We start from the raw sequence: 18,053 nt of genomic DNA, 5'->3' as shown, positions 1-18,053 counted from the left end.
TAAATTTTGAAGTGGGAGCTAAAATAATATAGAGGAACATATTTGTTTCCACCCTGAAAAAGATCATTTCTTGCATAGAAGTGTGTGTCGTGCTTGTGGACATCACTGGACATGACTGGTTTGGATGTGGTCATCGATGAAGTGTGCAGCTGTAAAATGCTTATTTCCCTTCTGCAATTAATAGAAGACTACCAGATACTACACAGTGGGGAACAGGCCCACTGTGTACCACACCTAATGTTTGGCTGAAGGACTTCTGAGTTTATGTCAAAGGCTGCATCCAACAGCTGCCTAAAGAAGAAGAAAGAAAAAGACAGAGACAAACTTAGCTGGCAGTATTTTCCCGCAGTTTTGATTTATGGCTGTCGGCTTTAAATTTCACCCTCAAATTCCAGTTCAGCTTTGCCAAGTTCTCGCAGAACACAGGATTATTTTAGATCCATTCATCGATTTTCTTAACCGCTTGTCAACTCAAGGGTCACAGGATTATTTTAGATATCCAATTTATTTTTTTCCATTTAAAAAATGTATTGTATCTTATCTTAAAAAGGTTTATCATATTTGTTATTATTCAATTCAATGGTAAAGCAGCAAAGTGAACATAGTTTGAGTGCTGAAGCTGATTTAGTGTGTGAAGTTGGCTTCTTCTCATAAAACATATTATGAATATAGATCCTTCTCTTAGTCCAAAGCTCCATTTATAAGTATATTTAATAACATTTTTAACTACTAAAGTAGTGAGGAAGGATTGAGCGAGAAGGCTGGAAGAAGCATTATCATGATGTTCAACATTATGTTACAATTGCTACTTTTGGAATCTTAAGAAGTGTGTTTCTGTTTTGTGAAATGCAGTTAGCCCTCTTGCCAACAAGCATAACTGTGCGGTAGCAATAAATCTACTTAGCTTAGATTTATTGCCAAGATCACAGTTATCCTCTTATTACAGTCCCTATGATGAGCCAACAGGAGGCAGGTAACCAGGTAAACTGCTTTTATAAAATGAACAGGAGTGAAGAGCAAAGGCATTATTACTTCCTTCAACCTTTTATCATGAGAGTTAAACATTAGGATAAGGTGGCTGGATAGTGGAGTGGTAAGATCACCGCCCTCCATGTGGGAGACTGGGGTTTGAACCTGCAGTAGGTTCTCAGGCTAGACCTCCTTACGCTTACCCTGCCTGCAGTGTAAGCTGAATCCTGTGGAGGGCGACAATTCCCCCATCTGCGTCTAAACTGCCTCAAATCACCAGAAGAAGAAGAGGAACCGCTCGTGTACTGAGGAAGCAGCCACCGTGTGATGACAGTCCACAGTCCAGCGAGCTGCCTGCGGTGCCTCCTTCATTTCTTACAGTCAGGCTTTGCCTAAATCGGGGGCTCTGTGGCGTTTTGTCTTTTTAACGACAGCCACATGAACCGAACATTACCGTCTGGGAAGGACAGCAGCTGATAACTCTCGCTTGGCAGAAATGGCAGACGATGAAATTGACTACAACATCGTGTTTCCAGATGCGGGGACGTCGGGTGAGCATCGTTTGCACCGTGACGCTCTGCTGCCTCACGTTAGCTTAGCGCCCATGCTAGCGGTTTAAAAATAGCTAATCGCAAATAGCAGCAACTATGCTACGTCGCCTGTTAGCTCAGTTTAGCTTAGCTTGCTGTATGGACAGCTCCACTAACGTCGTGTTTTGTTGCTCTTGTTGTTTGTTTGTTGTAACCTTCCTTTCAGAGAGACACTGGCAGGGGACAAAGGAGCCTGTTGTGATACTGCTGGGCTGGGCTGGCTGCAAAGACAAGCATCTCTCCAAATACAGCTCCATCTACAACGAGCAGGTCAAAGCTACATAACAAACCCCTCAGAGGTTGCTGTGTTTTCTGCTCTGTCCCTCCACTGTGGAGTGATGGGAGCCCCACACACAGCTACCTGCAGATCATGTGTTCACTTATTGCTTTGTTTTCCTTCTCTTCCACCCTTTAGGGTTGCGTCACCATCCGCTACACAGCTCCTCTGAAGACAGTGTTCATCTCAGAGTCGTTTGGCTACAAGGAGCTGAGCGGCACGGCCCACAAGCTGCTGGAGATCCTTTATGACTACGAGGTGGAGAACAGTCCTGTTTTCTTCCATGTGTTCAGTAATGGTGGCTTCATGCTGTACCGCTACGTTGTCGAGTTGCTGCACAGTGACAAGCAGTTTAGTTCCCTTTGTGTGATCGGGGCTGTGGTGGACAGCGCCCCTGGTAGCGGGAATGTCCGGGGGGCCCTGCGTGCACTGACGGCCACATTAGGGCCCAACGTGAGCCCTGTTTTAAAGTACTTCCTGTTAACACTTTTCGCTGTGACTGTTTTCCTGTTGCGAATCGTGCTGTACCCCTTGACCAAGTACATCCACAAGAACCATTACGACGCCGTACGGGAGAGGCCGCCCGCCTGGCCTCATTTCTCCCTGTACTCCAGAGCCGACCAGGTGATCAGGCACAAGGACATCACGCTTTTCGTGGAGACCCTGAGGCAGAAGGACATCCAAGTGGACAGTTTTGATTTTGTATCCAGTGCCCACGTTAGTCACTTCCGTGATTTTCCGGAGCAGTACGCTCTAAAGTGCCGCAATTTCCTGGTCACTTGCATGAAGGATTTGGAAGGGACTGAGATAAAGAAAAGATACCAGGTCCACAATCAGTGAAACACACGTTTTCACACTTTGTAGACATGTGAAGAAAACCTTTCATTTCAGCAGCACAGCTGGAATTTGCACTGTACATGATCTTGGCAATGGTTTTCTGTTCTAGCGCACGTAATGGGAAGGTTCCATAGATGTGGTTTAGGTTTGCTGTGCTCATGTGTGCAAAACCAACCATAAGAACTCTAACTCACTCACCCCTGACATGAAGGCCTAACCCTGCCTATTCTAATGGACCACATGTAAACATAATACAAACAGTTGTAATACACTGGAAAATTAGAACTTGAATTCTTTAGAATAATTTTAATGGTATTTAATATTGCTGTGAAATGTGATGAATGTAGAATAGTAGTTGTGATAACATAAACTGACTGGGCTGGATAATCTTGTATTTACAGTATCAGACTTTTTACTTTACTTTTTTAATCTCACTATTTCTCATTAAAGCGAGACCACAAGGGTTCTTGCAATGAAGCGATGAAGGCGCCAGTCAAAAAGATTTAAAACATTAATGGCATAATGTTTTCTAAAAAAAAAAGTATTGTTGCCTTCAATATGAAATAATACATTCTGATGTTTTCTTTTTGATCCAGAAATTGTAGCGTAGCCAGTCCTAATGTGTGATACAAACTTGATTTAGTTGAAGGGAAAAGTTGACTGACCATGAATGTAAGCAGTTTATCCAGCACGTCTAATGTGTTCTTTAAACTCATGTGCCTTCAATAAATCAGTGTTCAGAGAAGAGTATGTGGGCCAAATTATTTCTAATGATGCCGCCTGGTGCTAAACACTTGTGTTGTAATGATGGCAATAAGCCTTACATGCGTATGGTGTATCATAAACCACAGTGGGTGTGCGTCTTCAGATTATTTCTCAGTACTGTGGTGCTGTGTGTGATCATTGTCATGTGCTATTCTCTTGGAAAAAACTCACTTCATGGAATTGTACAACCATGCAAGACTTTGCAGTGGTGACAGTTCTCTTTATCTTGATTCAAATTACCCTATAATAGAAGGACCTGGGTATCCACACATCGGCCAGGTGCCTTTCTGTGTTCCACCTGTGCCTGCATGAGGTATCTACTACAAAGACGTGCAGTTAGGTTAACTTGTGACTCTAAATTGCCCACAAGTGTGTGTGTGTGTCAGCTGTGATAGACTGGTGACCTGTCCTGCCACCCAATGACAGCTGGGATTGGCTTAACAGGAAAAGCAGTTAGGATAATGAATGAATGGACAGTTCAACTTCTGACAGAGCTGTTGGCAGGAGACAAAATGTCCAATTGATGATAGCTTCCATATAAAGTTAAAGTAAAAATTAGTATTATTTATGTGGAATCAACACTGGCATCCTCCACTGTTTCCTTATTAAGCTGACATTAGTCAGCAAAATTTGGTGGAGTAACCTAAACGCTGGATACAGCTGAGTTAGGTGTGGAAACTGTAACATCAACCCAGAGAGTTGGGATGCTGGCGGGCCATTGAAGTCTGAGCTTGGTAGGCAGAGGCCAATATGTTAATTTCTTCCATGAAGGCAACTAGTAGAAACTAAATCAGGTTTGTCCTTCATAGCGTCTTCCCAAGTAAAGAGTAGGTGAGCTGCACAAGAACAGGTAGATTGATTGACTTTAAAATAAAAGAAAATTACTACAGGCTATTTGCTTTTACTTCCCCTTGTCCAAGTGTAATAGACAAACATTAACTATGTCAATTCAAAGACTAACTTCGTATTTTAACCAGCAGCAGTTTACAACACCTCTTCTTTTAATGACGATGGTCAGGCTGTTTTGGACTGAGGAGGCCTGTTTAACAGACGTCATCAGTACAGACTACCCACACCCAGAGGCAGATCAAATTCAAGCCTTTTCACCTTCCCTCTCGTCGTGAGACGTCAGGGACTGTTTGAAGAGCGTGGCTCTGAGTGGGTCTAGCAGGAATAGTTATTGAACGTCTACAGCATGTCAGCTGTGACATTTGGAAGAGTGAGTGGTTGGCATTTATCTTATGCCAGGCCCGGCCCTGGCACTTCATGTATCATGTAGAGCTGCTGGGAGGAAAGAGGGAAGGATGAAAGTTTACATATCAGCACAGAGTGATGAACATCACTTTCAGGAGTACACATGAGACATGCTGCCCTGATCCTGCTGGTGGTCTGCTGCATTGTTTAAATGACGCAGGAACTCCTGCAAGGGATGAATCTTCACCCTTAGGTGCCTCAAAGTGTCAGGCAAACACTGTCCTTTGCATTTGACCGCCTCTCTCTTTTATGGATTTATGTATTTTAGGAAACACCTGACCTCAGCAATATTTGGTTTGTTTGGAAAATGAATAATTTTCAAAATCAAATTAGCTTTAGTAACATGAATATGAACACAACTATGTTAGTGTCAAATAATTATATTATATCATTTGGTACAGTCTGATCATATCACATATAAAATGTTGCAATAGTACTAAATATATATATATATATATATATGACTTAATTGATAATAAGTCTTTTAGAAATTAATTCCCCAAAATAAATGTTAAATCTCTATTTTGCAAAAGTAAGATTAGAAAGATCAGATTAGGTCTCTTTGGCAACGAATACAACTTTGAGTCTTCAATAGCAAAGTCTCCACCAGCTACAACCAAAGCTCAATACGATGGAGTTTGCAAAAAGTGAGGGGGTCTGACTACATTCTGAAGCCACTGTACAGTAAGTATCAAGATGAATCAAGTATTCCGTTTTCTAAATTAGAAGTAGATAACTTTAGTAAACATAACTGCATTTTTTTATTGTTGAAAATATTACGGGAGGAAACAAAAGCACACACACTGTTTGTTGTACACAAGATTACATGTATTTACTGGTTAAAGTTTCTTTTGTGTGCTTTTTCTGAACCCATATTACAACAACATGAGTCACAGTAAAGCAAATAGCACGATGTCGTATGTCCAGTTGTTGAAAGAAATAATTTAATGGGATTTTAATAAATGCCAGTAAATATATTGAAATATACTTCACCTACGGAGGTACAGAAATGTACGTATGACATTTCATCCACACAGCGACAACTGAATTCCTAAAGAGGGCAGCATTGACTCACTGTTCCCAGCATGCAGCCACTCACAGAGGCCTGTGCATCAAGCCGACGACCATCGGTGGATTTTTTTTATTATGGGCTGCTGAAGGACTGTGAGACATTATCTTCAGAGGCTACCTTAGCTCATTGTGTACACTGCTTTAAATTGAGTAGAAAAAACGTGTTGTGATGTTTTTACCTGTGCGCAAAGAAATGTCTTCTGCAAGAGAACAGCAGCAATGTTTTCCTGAAAGCCTTCTTCCCTTTTGCCTGTACATTTCTGATATAACGGAGTTAATCACGGAAGATGAACACAAGAAAAGAGGAGAGCAGGGAATGGATGGATGGGGAAAACTGCCCCCCCCCCCCCCCCCTTTAAGAAACGCACTGAAAGAAGAAATTACCCCACAGAAGTTAATGAAGTCTCACAAGTTGATGAGGGGAAAATTGCAGTGAAAAGGGGTCAGCGCTTTCTCTTTAGCCTTTTCCTCTTCCACGGAAAATGGCTGCGGTCAAGATTCATACTTTTAGAGGACGCTGAGCACTGCAACGCAGAGATGAAGTGAGAAGGGGAGATGGTGGGGAGAGCACTAAGATTAATGGTATTAAGTGGTAGCACTTGGCAATGCGCTAACATATCGTCTGTGTTCTCCATTGCATGGTGATAGTTTCATAGACCTTGGCTTTACACGTTGACTTTTAGCCGTGATTTACAGGATTCAAATAATCTCGGAAGGCTTTTCATCATTGCAGGATCGAGCATCTTTAGTGCGGAGTCACATCGGTGCCACTTTTATCAGAAAATACAGACAACACCTTAAAACGGGGGTAACGCTTTCTCTTGTGCATTTGGGATTGCTGGTTATCATGCAAAGCCAAAAACTGAACTTTCTTTCAGAAATCCATTTATTCCGGCCAACATCCATCCATCCTCGGTTTAATGTCACTACGAATCGAAAAGACGTTTGTATTTATATACACATTGACATTTTGGATGCTTTCCTGTGAACCCCCACCCCCCTCCCTTCTAGATCATTGGGTGGGGATGTGCAGTATTTTATCTGACAGGCAAACACACACACACACACACACACACACACACACGCACACTCACCCACAGATACACATAGTATCAGATAGAATCTGGTGGCAAAGCTCTGTCCCTCTTTCTTCCCATGATCTGAAGTGATTTTGTATAATGTTTGACATTTCGATTTTAAGTCTGACATACTGTGATTTTCTGGCTCACGGGAACAATAACTTTTCCCCCCAGAGATTTTCTGTACATACTATATACATACATACATACATACGCAGCACAACAAAGTAATTGTATGCTTCTTTATTTTAATTAGTTTTTTTTTATACTGTGTAGAGAGTTAACATCAGCATTATATATATTATAGTATTATGTATAATTTAGTTTTATTTTAATATATTCTTTTTCTGTATCTTTCTGCTGCAAAGTGTATCTCTCCTTACAGACGCACACATTCATACTCAGATGCGTCGTGCTGTCTTTTCCAATGGGACGTGCGCTATTGAAACCTCGCTTTTCTCTCTCGCTCCGCGGGACCGGCCTTGTGATCAAGTTGAGCAGGGAAGCGACGAGAAGTCACTCAATTCACCCTCTCTTTCCTCTAATGAGCAAAGTGTCCCGTGGATGCCGAGTTCAAGACAGCATGGGAGCTCCCACACACACACACACACACAAACGCACACACGAGGAGCAATATGTGCTTCACGAATGCACACAAACACCTTCAATAGGATGAGATCCAGAGGATCAGGACCAAAGTGCCATCTGCCTTTGAGTAACTTTAAAAGGTCTCCTGGTGTTTTGGATTGAAGAATGAAGAGAAAATTGATGTGTGCGTGCGTGCGTGTGTGTGTGTGTGTGTGGTTTGAGAAGGGAATCGACTCGTCCGACCAGACAGGGAGCCGTCATCAAAATCTCTGCGGGTCTATCTCAGCCCCTCAGTCCTCTACTTAAGACCAAAAGAGGCAAGAAAGCGATGGAATGTTAGATAAAGAGAAAAAAAGCCAGAGAGACGCGGAGGCAGAGGAAGATGGAGAGTGAGAGGAACAGCAGTGTAGAAACCCCTCAGCATGTGTGCAGCCTCTATCCCATCGTGTGGTGCAGCAGGCTGCCTCTCACAGGCTATTCAAAGCGAGTGTGTGTGTGTGTTTCTTTCACAGATGTCCTTGAACAGAACCCCCTCGGCTCTGCGGATCCCTGCTGCCACTGGAGAACATTTGACAAGCAGCAGGTTCTTGTTAGAGCGCTGTCAAATTAAAGGTGTGTGTGTGTGTAGGTCTGAGAAAAGTGTGTGCGTGCGCGCGAATGTGTGCGTTTCAGAGGCTCTATTCAGAGCCCTGTCAAATTAAAACTACCAAACAAACTGTGTGTGTCACACAGACAGGCCAAGTCGCGTGTGTGATGGCAGTGGTAGACCTGGGGCTGCTTTGTCTGTGTTTGTTTGGGGGTGAGTATCGGTGTTGTGTGTGTGTGTGTGTGTGTAAAAACAGATTTTGTGGCATGCATCTTTTTTCTTTTTACATGCATCTTTCACTTGTTTGCAACACACACGCGCACATACACACACACTGGTGCGAAGGAAGACTAATGAGGTGTGTCTAAAAGTGAAACATGAGTGTTACACACACACACACACACACACTCAGTCTCACGTACTGAAGATTTATGTCTCCATTCACATGTTTTACATGATTATTTGGGAGGTTAAAGATGTAAAATCCAGAAAATGTAAAAAAAATACAAGCAATTATTAATTTAACACTATAAAACCATAGTGTAACACAAATACTTTGTGTTACACTATGTATATTATATTCTATTATAATTAAGAGATATATAACACATATTGCTAATAAAAACAGCCCGATTTTGTACCTTTATTGGTGAAAATGAATCTAAACAGCAGAATGACAAATAGCTTTCTGATAAACCACTGAGGTGGTTAAAATAGTCAATAATATATCTGATGAACACGAGATGACGAACATGAAGGAAAGCCATGGATCTTGTGAAGCTACAGTTGTGTCTATGGGAAAGACTCAGCAGTTAATGCATGTAACATTTATGTCAGGACTCTGCATCATTTACAGGAAGTCCCACTGTGTGTGTGTGTGTGTGTGTGTGTATCTATTTGTTCATGCTGGGTGACCAGCTATTCTCACACAAAAAGAAAAATGAGACAAATCCTGCACAGTGAAGTCCCCAGTTTGTAATGCTACTGAAATAAGGTTAGTGTTTAGACAGGCAGTGGTCCCCAACCTCAGGGGGCACAAAGGGACACACCTAAAAAAACTGAAGGTCCTCAAGAGGATTAAAAGTATAGGAATCTTATAGGATCTTTTTTTTTTTACTGCATAACATGTTCAGATTTCTGCAGATTATTTTATATACCTTTCATTTTAGCATTACATTCAATCTATTCAATCTTCAAAAAACAACTACAGGCTACAGAAGTTGTATTAATGGATCAAGTCTCGCTGTGGATGGGGGTCATTAGAAAAGGTGAGCGATTTTTTTTAATTAGCATTGATGCTTCTGCCGATTTAAATTTTTACACGTTAAAAGCAACTCACAACAAGGAATACAGAAACAAGCAAGACATGTGACAGAGAAGCTTCACAGCTTAGCTTAGCTTAGCTTCTAATGACGACATAATGCGGCATAGCCAAGAAATCACTGTAGCATCTGAACTTCCTGTGAAACCACAACTAGATTTTTTTTTATATTTCAAAATATTTCAAAATAGTTTAGCATTTTTTGAATTTTATACCGGAACATAACCATTGGAGTGCATGCTCTATGCTAACATTTTATCAAGCTGCCATAGCGTTACATTTATTGGTGGATAGAAAGATTATATCCAGAGAGGCTAACTGGAATGCTAATTAGTTTTTTTTTTTTTTTTCAATTCATGAATTTAAAAAAAAAAAAAAAAAAAAAAAGTCTTAGATGTATTTGACTTTTTAACAAAAGAAAAAACAAACAAACAAAAAAAAAAACAAAAATGGTAGAAAATGATATCGCTAGCCGACGGCTGACCTAGCCGCTAACCGCTAGAAACTGCTGTGTTTCTAGAATTTCCCTCAAAAAGACAGAAATATTGTCCACGCCTCTACTAACCCTAACTCTAATCCATGCATATACAAGAAAACAGCTTTTGAAGAGCTGTCCACTGTAGCGATCGCTAAGTATGAAGTTGTATTAACGCTGCAGTATGTGTGTATTTTTGACTACCTAAGTTTGCATATTGTAGTGTCCGTGCACTACAGAGGCTGTGTTAATATTTTAACGTTGCCTCCATTAGCAAAATGTTATGATTTATGCAGTTGCTGGCAGACTAATATCTTTAGAAGTTTTTTTCTTCTTCTTCTTTACCTTGTAGCTGGGAAGCAGATTCATCTTGAAGAGTGATGAGGGGACGTTGCTCTCTATGCAAAACGCATTAAAGCTAAATGAGGAGTCTATTACTCAAATCTGGCTGATAATCCGTTAGCTAAAGACCCCTGGCCGCTAACTAAGCAGATTAAGATGTGTCATTGCCACCGCGGCCAGCTTGACAAAAGTACACTACTTATGTTGTCAGACACGAACATGCATGCACACTTTAACACACACAGTAAGGTCTTGCTGAGCAGTTGCATGCAACCCCACTTCTGCGCGTCCTCCTGCACACACACACAAACACACACACAAACATCATATGTGCACGTAGGTAATCCCATACTTTCTCATGCACTCAAGCACACACAGCCGTGTAGCAGTGCACACGCAACCCTCTGCACCCCCACCACTTATCTGCATACAGTGCTTCCTTCCAGCTCACTTCATAGAATTAATTCTCTCCTCTCCGCCCACTGTTGTGCTGTGTGTGTGTGTGTGTGTGTGTGCAAGTAATACAAATGCACGGTGGGGGGGACTTTTGAAGAGGCTGCGTTTGTATGGACAAGGAAAAATTCATCATGGCTTGATTAAGGTTTTATTTTTTAAGATTTTATTGCCCTTTCGCGGTGTCTCTCGCTCTCTGTGTTTAGGTCCTGTGGTGATAAATACAAATAATTGAATCCTCTTGGTTAATTAACTAATCATCTTCACACACAGTCTTGAAAGTACAAAACACATTTTGTGTAGTTCATGGCAAAGCCAAGTCACCTGATCTTGCTGTAAATACTCAAAACAACAAATTCAGCCATTGTTATTTTAAAGGAACGTTGTTAGATTTTATGCATTAAAAAATATATATATATATTTTTTTTTTTTTGCAAGTTTGCAAGTCTAATTGAGATTACGCAGACACACTCCTGTATATTAGCAATGCAAAATCTGATATGCTTTAGTCTTTCACCAACTCTCCTTTTGCAAGATACCAAACTACCTCACAGCCATATAAATGAAGCTGTTACAACTCTAACTTATTTGACTGTGTAACAAATGTTAGCATGCCTTAACCAGTGCAGGTAGTGACTGACACGTGTTCCCTTCGAGGTGTACTGTCCTTGCTGCTGTTCAGTACCACACACCTTCATATTTGACTTGACTCAGCTGCTGACACCAGCTCCTGTGCTGTGATGTACTCGCTGCCCAGAACACTTTTAGCTCGCCACCTTCGTTCATATATTAAATACTCAAGCCAGTAAAAAACGTTACATCACCATCCACTATAAGCGTGCACGAGCAGCTACCAATACTGGCACAGATAAGAAGTTCAGGGACGAACGTGCCCATCTTTATACTTAATGTCAATCAGTTATGCTACGGTATGAAGCCCAGGGCACACATCCATGTCCACATCGCTCCAGACCTTAGAGCTGGTTGACCTATGCTGGGCCTGTCTTGTTTCCAGTGACCGTTTGTTACCAATTAATGGACTAGAGCCCATTCTCCAGTGCTGAGTGCAACACAAACCACATGCATTAAACATGACCATGGCTTCTTCTGCTGGCAGACGCACGCAAGACTGAGAGATGGAGAGAGAGGGCGAGACACAAAGTCAGAGGCGACAGCAAAATGCACAAGTATTTCAAATGACTTTTAAAAAGTGTCATTTTCACATAAAAGTAAGAAATATATTCCTCTGCTGTTCACCACTTTGCAAAAGAGGCATCTCTGACTTCTGAAGACAGAAGCAGAATCATGTCATCTGATGCCATCTACAGTTGTTAACAGAAAGTGAGTCGCGTGTAGGTCTGACCTGTTGAAGTTTGACTCCAAGTTCCTGTATATTGTTGGGTTTATGCAAGAAAAGGTGTTTGGTTTCAAATAAGATAAAACCTTTATCAACTCTTTAGTCAGTTGTGCTGAATGTATAGCTGTATAGAAATGTGATTTTTAGGAGACAGTTCACTTGTAATTTATTTTTTGATATCTACTTACAGAAATAGTTAGGAAAAACTCAATAGGAAAAACTGAGTGTTTTTGCAGTATTGAGAATAACCTCTTAAAGGAAGACGGCATACTTTGTAAAAACAGCAACTACTTGTAAAATTAATTTATACAACATATAAGAAGCCTGGAGAATGTGTACGTTTGTTTTCAGGACACAGGTCCATGTGTCCATCCTCAGAAAAATGACTTTCTGGATTATTTGCATTATGAAGATAAATAACTGTAGGCCTGTATGTAGTATATAGATTTACAAGTATGAAAACATTTAAAGTGTTGGAGAAAGGCCCTTCTAAAGATTGGAGTTGCCCTTTAAGACTGAAAGTGTCCTTGATGGCCACCATCACACATACACACACAAACTGGAAAACACGCGCACGCACACACACACACACACACACACACACGCTGTAACGCACGTTAATGCATAAATTGCCATTATGTGAGCTGCCGCCGGTGGCAGAAGCGCCCCCACCAAGATCACCTCAGCTGACAAAAGTTAATTTGCACTAATGATGTTTTACTCCTCTCATTACCTTAAATCATCTCCTTCCCCTCCCTCCCTTGGCTGCAGAGAGGGAGAGATGCAAATAGAAAGGTGTGGAAAGAGAACCGCACACAGAGTGGGAGAGAGAGCCGAAAACCAAAGTAGAATAAGTCCTGCACAGCAAGACACACAGTGGCTGAGAGAGCAGTCAGCAGTTTGTAATTGTTATTGTTCTAGATGAAGTTGATGTTCATGCGAGCTGCTCTAAACAGCTCTCTCACCGCTTGCTGTTAAATCTTTAACACCATCGTGTAATTATCAAAGCTACTCAAGTTAATTTTTGATGGAAGGCATGTGCACCCTCAAGTGTTTTTACTGTACAGCCCACTGCAGCGTTGTATTTATGTTGTGGGCTTAAGTGGTGGACTTTGTAATGATAACAGAGTCTAAGCTTAACAAGTGTAGAGTGTTTAATGTGCAAATGAGTTTTTTATAATGCAACTTTGACTATTATAGTTTTATGAGTGGAATAATGTAATGAGTGTTTTGTTTTGCTAAACTTCTCCTGCCTCGCCAGCCCATTTTAAAGTCTCATGCTATTTTTTAGTTATTGTTTCCTTTTACGGTGCAATTTACAGTATCTAACAGCCTCCAATGGGCCTCAACACATGCTGCCACCACACAGGTGCTGTTTCCCCTGTTTGGCTCTGGTCTGCATGGACTCATTGATTGACGTCTCCATCACGCTCCTGTCTGATAGACCTCTGAGTGCTTCCAAAACACGAATGACCTACGCTCTGTGCAGTCCCTCAACGCCTTCCCACAGCTGTCAGGCTGCTCGCGCTGCACCTTCTGTTATTTAATGTAAAGTCTGCAGCCAAGGTGAAGTGATGTGATACTTGGGTCAAGAGGAGAGGGAAAAATACAATTTCCAGGATATTGTCTGTGATTTGTGTGAGTCAGGAAGTTGCTGTCACTTTGTGGGAGACTCCCTGAACTTCCACATACTTGGGATATCTGACTTACTGCAGTTCTCCCATTGCAGAGAAAACGTAGTACTGGCTTGGTAGCAAGGTATCCACCTTAATAGCTTACCAGCAAGAACCCTTATGTATATTTGTGAGATCAAGTTAAGAACATAATGCAGTCTTATTATTAGTCGAAACTCTTAATGACTGTCACAGGTGTATTAAATAAGCTTTTGTCCATGTTGATTTGTTGCCAATGCAGTGGGCACCACACTGTTGCAAAAATAATCTGGCTCCAGAACAATGGAGCTATTGTTATTGATGTTAGATTGTGTTCAATTCACGTCAGAGTAACTGTAATTAACGCTTTCCCACATGTAAATTGTGTTTGCATCAACATCCAAGTAGGATTGAGAAATACTACCACAGCTCTCCATGTGTATTTCTTACATCACAACCACACCTTACCACAGACAGCTGTTGCTCTTACTATACAACCCCATTACATCCATCCTTTGCACAAAAACATAGCAAAAGTAATGCGTTAAAATTTCACAAAGTTAAAAGCACTTTACAATAAAGTTTCCCCGAGACAAAGTGCTCTTCAGTGACATCACAAATTAAAAAAAAAAAAAAAATCACTCTTCGTTCTCCAATATTGATAGAAGTGTCTTGGATCGTATGAATCACACATGTAAACTCTGTAGATTTCACTTATATTGTAAAGCATCACTCCCCAGAGTTTGCAGGCAGCGTTCTCCAGACAAAGTTATGTGCCACTGACCCTTCCCTCACATCAACTCTGAAACCTCGCAGTCATTAGCAGCCGATTGATGAGGGAAATGGTATTAGTCTGAAAACATTTGCAGCTCATCCAGGGAAGGGGCCATTTTTACAATTGGTTTAGGGGGTTATGAATGTGCGCATGTTCTGTTTGAAATAGGCAATGTTCATTTTTTATCTGTAATTGTTTCTGGAGGAGGCTTTTAGTGAGAGATGAGTTAAGATTCTATTAGAACCCGCCGCTCGCCTTCTTTCTTTCTTCTTTGTCTTTCTTCTTCCTTTCAGAGATACAGAACTTTATCTGTGCTAACACTATCAAGGGTAAAGCTGATGAAGTTTAGAGGTGACTCTTATCATTCAGAAAAGACATGCAAGATAAAAATGTGAAGTTACTCAGAGGTCTTTGCTTAAATAGGAAAGAATGTTGCCTTTACCTATAAAATTAAAGAGTAATTGAAGAGGATAACTGTCGTCTTTGGTATTATTTACCACTGTCTGCCTCTTTTGATGGTGCTCACAGTGCATAAGAGGTTATATTTGTCTGTCTGCACAGATCAGTTTGATCTCGATCATCATCCTGTTAGTGGCCGGGAGCACGACGGATGTCAACATGGATACTGCAAACCTTTATTCCGTCAGTGGCACACACGTACGTAGCACCACACACACACACACACACACACACGGCCAGCATGTTGCAGGGAGCATGTCATGTGAGTGATGATCAGCAGACACGAAGGGGTGAGGGATCAGGAAGTGACTTGCGTGATGGATCAGAAGGTTTCGTGACGACCTAGCGAAGACTTCTGCTTAGACAGAAACATTCCTCAAATGGACAGCATGATGTGCCCGTATGTGTGTCTCCATGGGAGTGTGTGTGTATGAAAGAGATCATGCCCCGAGTAGACAGTGTCCAGTATCTAGGATGAGATGTTTTCCTCATCTCAGGTCGTTGCGTCTGTCTGCGTCTTTATCTTCATCACTTGTCTCCAAGTTCGCCCCATGTCTTTCTCACACATACTGTAGATAAAAGTACAAATACACTGCATATCAAAGTACATTTTCCCTCACTGTCTTTCTAGAATCAATTAAATATTTTTCAAGGACCTTTTGAGCATTTGGTCAGCTGGACATATTTTTAACCAGTCACACTTGGTGTACTCCGACACACATTTTTGCAGGAACCCTCCTGCTGCTGCTGCTTCACTCACATTTGTCTTATCAGAATTCTAATAAACTGAAGGTTTAAAACTTATAAATGATTAATTTGTAGAGTCTAGCGCCCTTGAAGCCCCTTGGGTGGGCTCCTGAAAGGGTACCATGTTTGGGGACTCCAAAGTTGTGTTTGGGGACATCAAATCTCACATGGATGGTGGTGCAGAAACCTGAAAGAGAATGAGCGGGAGGAATGGTGCATCCAATTGGAGCCTAACGTGGTGCTTTAGTGCTAATTATGGATTTGCCATAACGCACGCCATGCTCAGCCGTAGAGAACTCTAGGTCTCTAGGTGTCTGGATGCCCTCTGTGCTCGGAGTTACAGAAGGTTGGAGGTGCCTGTGGCAAATATAAAACATTTGATTAAATCTAAAGTTTAATAGTGAACTTTGAAGCTCAGTTTAAACCAGTTAAAGATTAGGCCTTAAAGAAAAGTGGTCTTAACAAACCCTAAATAATCAAGGTTGTGTACACTGCACCAGACAAAACAACCACGTAAGATACGTATTAAAGAAAAAAAACGTCACACAAGTCACATCATCTTCCCTGTCATTTACATACATCCCCTCAATCCTCATTTTGCTTTAATCAAATGTAGTCTTTTATATTAAAAAAACAAACAAACTCACTTGACTGATGTGTGTATTGAATAGGGAAACAAATGAGAGGAGGAGAGGACACGCAACACAAAGCAAAGCAGGTGAAAGAAAGCTCACCATGTTGCAAGTGTGCAGCAATTCTGCAACATCGTGCATCACTCGAGCTAGGTTGTCCCTTTTTTCACACTGAAGACTTCCTTTGTACTTTTGAGGAAAACTGTGGCCCACCTCCCTGTATGACCACTTACAGAGCCCTGCGGCCTTTGAGGGGGTACAGAATCACACGGACCAAACATAATAAAGGTAATTTACTGCCAAGGCAAATTCCATAGCTCTGGGCCTTCACCTCATGTTAAACAGCCTGCTGACCTTTAGTGTCTGATTTCATAAAGAGGGACACAATCCGATTAGGCCTGGACGGGAAAGGTCAAATGTACTGGCAGTTGTGGCAGGAATGTCGCCTGTAGCTGATTGGAGATGTACAGAATGACCACGGCTGTGTGGACTGCAGCCCCTGTGCGTGCCTGACTGTGAGTGCGCATGCAAGATGCTCTGTGTGTGTGTGTGTGTGTGTGTGTGGGTGGGTGGCAGAGGTGGGGGCAGCGACGGCAGTTAGCCTCTGTGGCCTCTGGAGCCATCAGCAGAAAGGGCAGTATATCTGACATGGGTGGCGTGCTCCCTTTTTATGTCCCAATGACCACACACACTCTCACACACACACATACACACACACAAACACACACACCCAGTGGCTTGGCACAGCTTTACCTGATAACATCTTCAACCTTAACTGCGCTTTGAAGTGTGGTGTGAATGTGTGTGTGTGTTCATGCTTTTGCCTCTCTTTTATAGTAGGGTAGTGGGTGATGTGAATGTCACAGCACCTTCTGAAGGTGTAGTCTTCAGTGACTGCTCGATTCTCTGATAAGCTTTGTTTCCTAAAGCTAACCTGCTGATGATATTCTCAGTGTTCCTCAAAAGTTTGTGCTGTTTTCATTTAGAATTTTGTATGAATTGATTATTATAGATGGCAATGTTGGCCAAACCTACACTATAGCACTGACTGAGGTGTTTTTTATGTCTCCTCATGGAGGTAAGAAAAGCTTAACAATATCAATTTCATACTTGTTTGTGTGCAAGCATTCTTTTCATGGATGAGATTGTAGGTACATTCTTGTATATCTTCAGTGTGTGTGTGTGTGTGTGTGTGTGTGTGTGTCAGCACAGGTAGTTTGTCTCCCCTGCGGATGGTCTTGGTAGCAGAGATGTCGTCTGTTTTACGAGGTGCCCATTAAGGAGCTCACATGGATAATGCTGATTGCGTGGGCCGCTGCCAGGATATGTGCAGTGTGCTGTGTGTGTGTGTGTGTGTGTGTGTGCCAGCAGGATGCACAGATTTAATGTGCGTGCTTGCACATATAGTATCTATATGTATAAATCTAAGCGTGTGCATATTTGTGTGCAAATTGATCGCAGGGTACGCGAACAAATTTGCTAGGGAGAGTGTGGGGGCGTGTGGTGTTTGTGTAAAGTTTTGGATGAATGTAGAAGGTTGGTGTGTCTGTGCAAGTGTGTGTGTGTGTGTGCGTGTCATGGTTAATGTTGATTGTGTCGGGGCACAGCGAGGTGCTGCCAGTGCCGCGTCTGCTGAATGACGGAGATGATGTTAACAAGCACAGGGAGGCAGTCACCACCCCCCTGTTTACAATATGGGGGTGCTAAAGCTGTCGAGACCATAACTACTGCCAAGTGTGTGCGTGTATGTGTGTGGGTGTGTGTGTGTGTGTGTACTAATGCTTCCTTTTCCTCCACTTCTTTGTTGTCACACTCCTCATCTCT

General features: G+C 41.8%; 1 protein-coding gene across 1 annotated transcript; it reads left to right on the top strand.

Moving 5' to 3' along the window:
- The first annotated feature begins 1,266 nt into the window (after positions 1–1,266).
- On the top strand, positions 1,267–3,410 carry tmem53 (transmembrane protein 53). The gene is made up of 3 exons (XM_026373643.1): positions 1,267–1,520; positions 1,726–1,829; positions 1,975–3,410. The coding sequence occupies exons 1-3, from the start codon at positions 1,466–1,468 to the stop codon at positions 2,674–2,676; spliced, it is 861 nt and encodes a 286-aa protein (XP_026229428.1). The 5' UTR covers positions 1,267–1,465; the 3' UTR covers positions 2,677–3,410.
- Positions 3,411–18,053: the final 14,643 nt, after the last annotated feature.

The sequence above is a fragment of the Anabas testudineus genome, chromosome 17 (genome assembly GCF_900324465.2).
Source record: "Anabas testudineus chromosome 17, fAnaTes1.2, whole genome shotgun sequence".
Taxonomy (NCBI): domain Eukaryota; kingdom Metazoa; phylum Chordata; class Actinopteri; order Anabantiformes; family Anabantidae; genus Anabas; species Anabas testudineus.
Note: the sequence above shows the minus strand (reverse complement) of the source record. Positions and strands in the feature narration are given on the sequence as shown.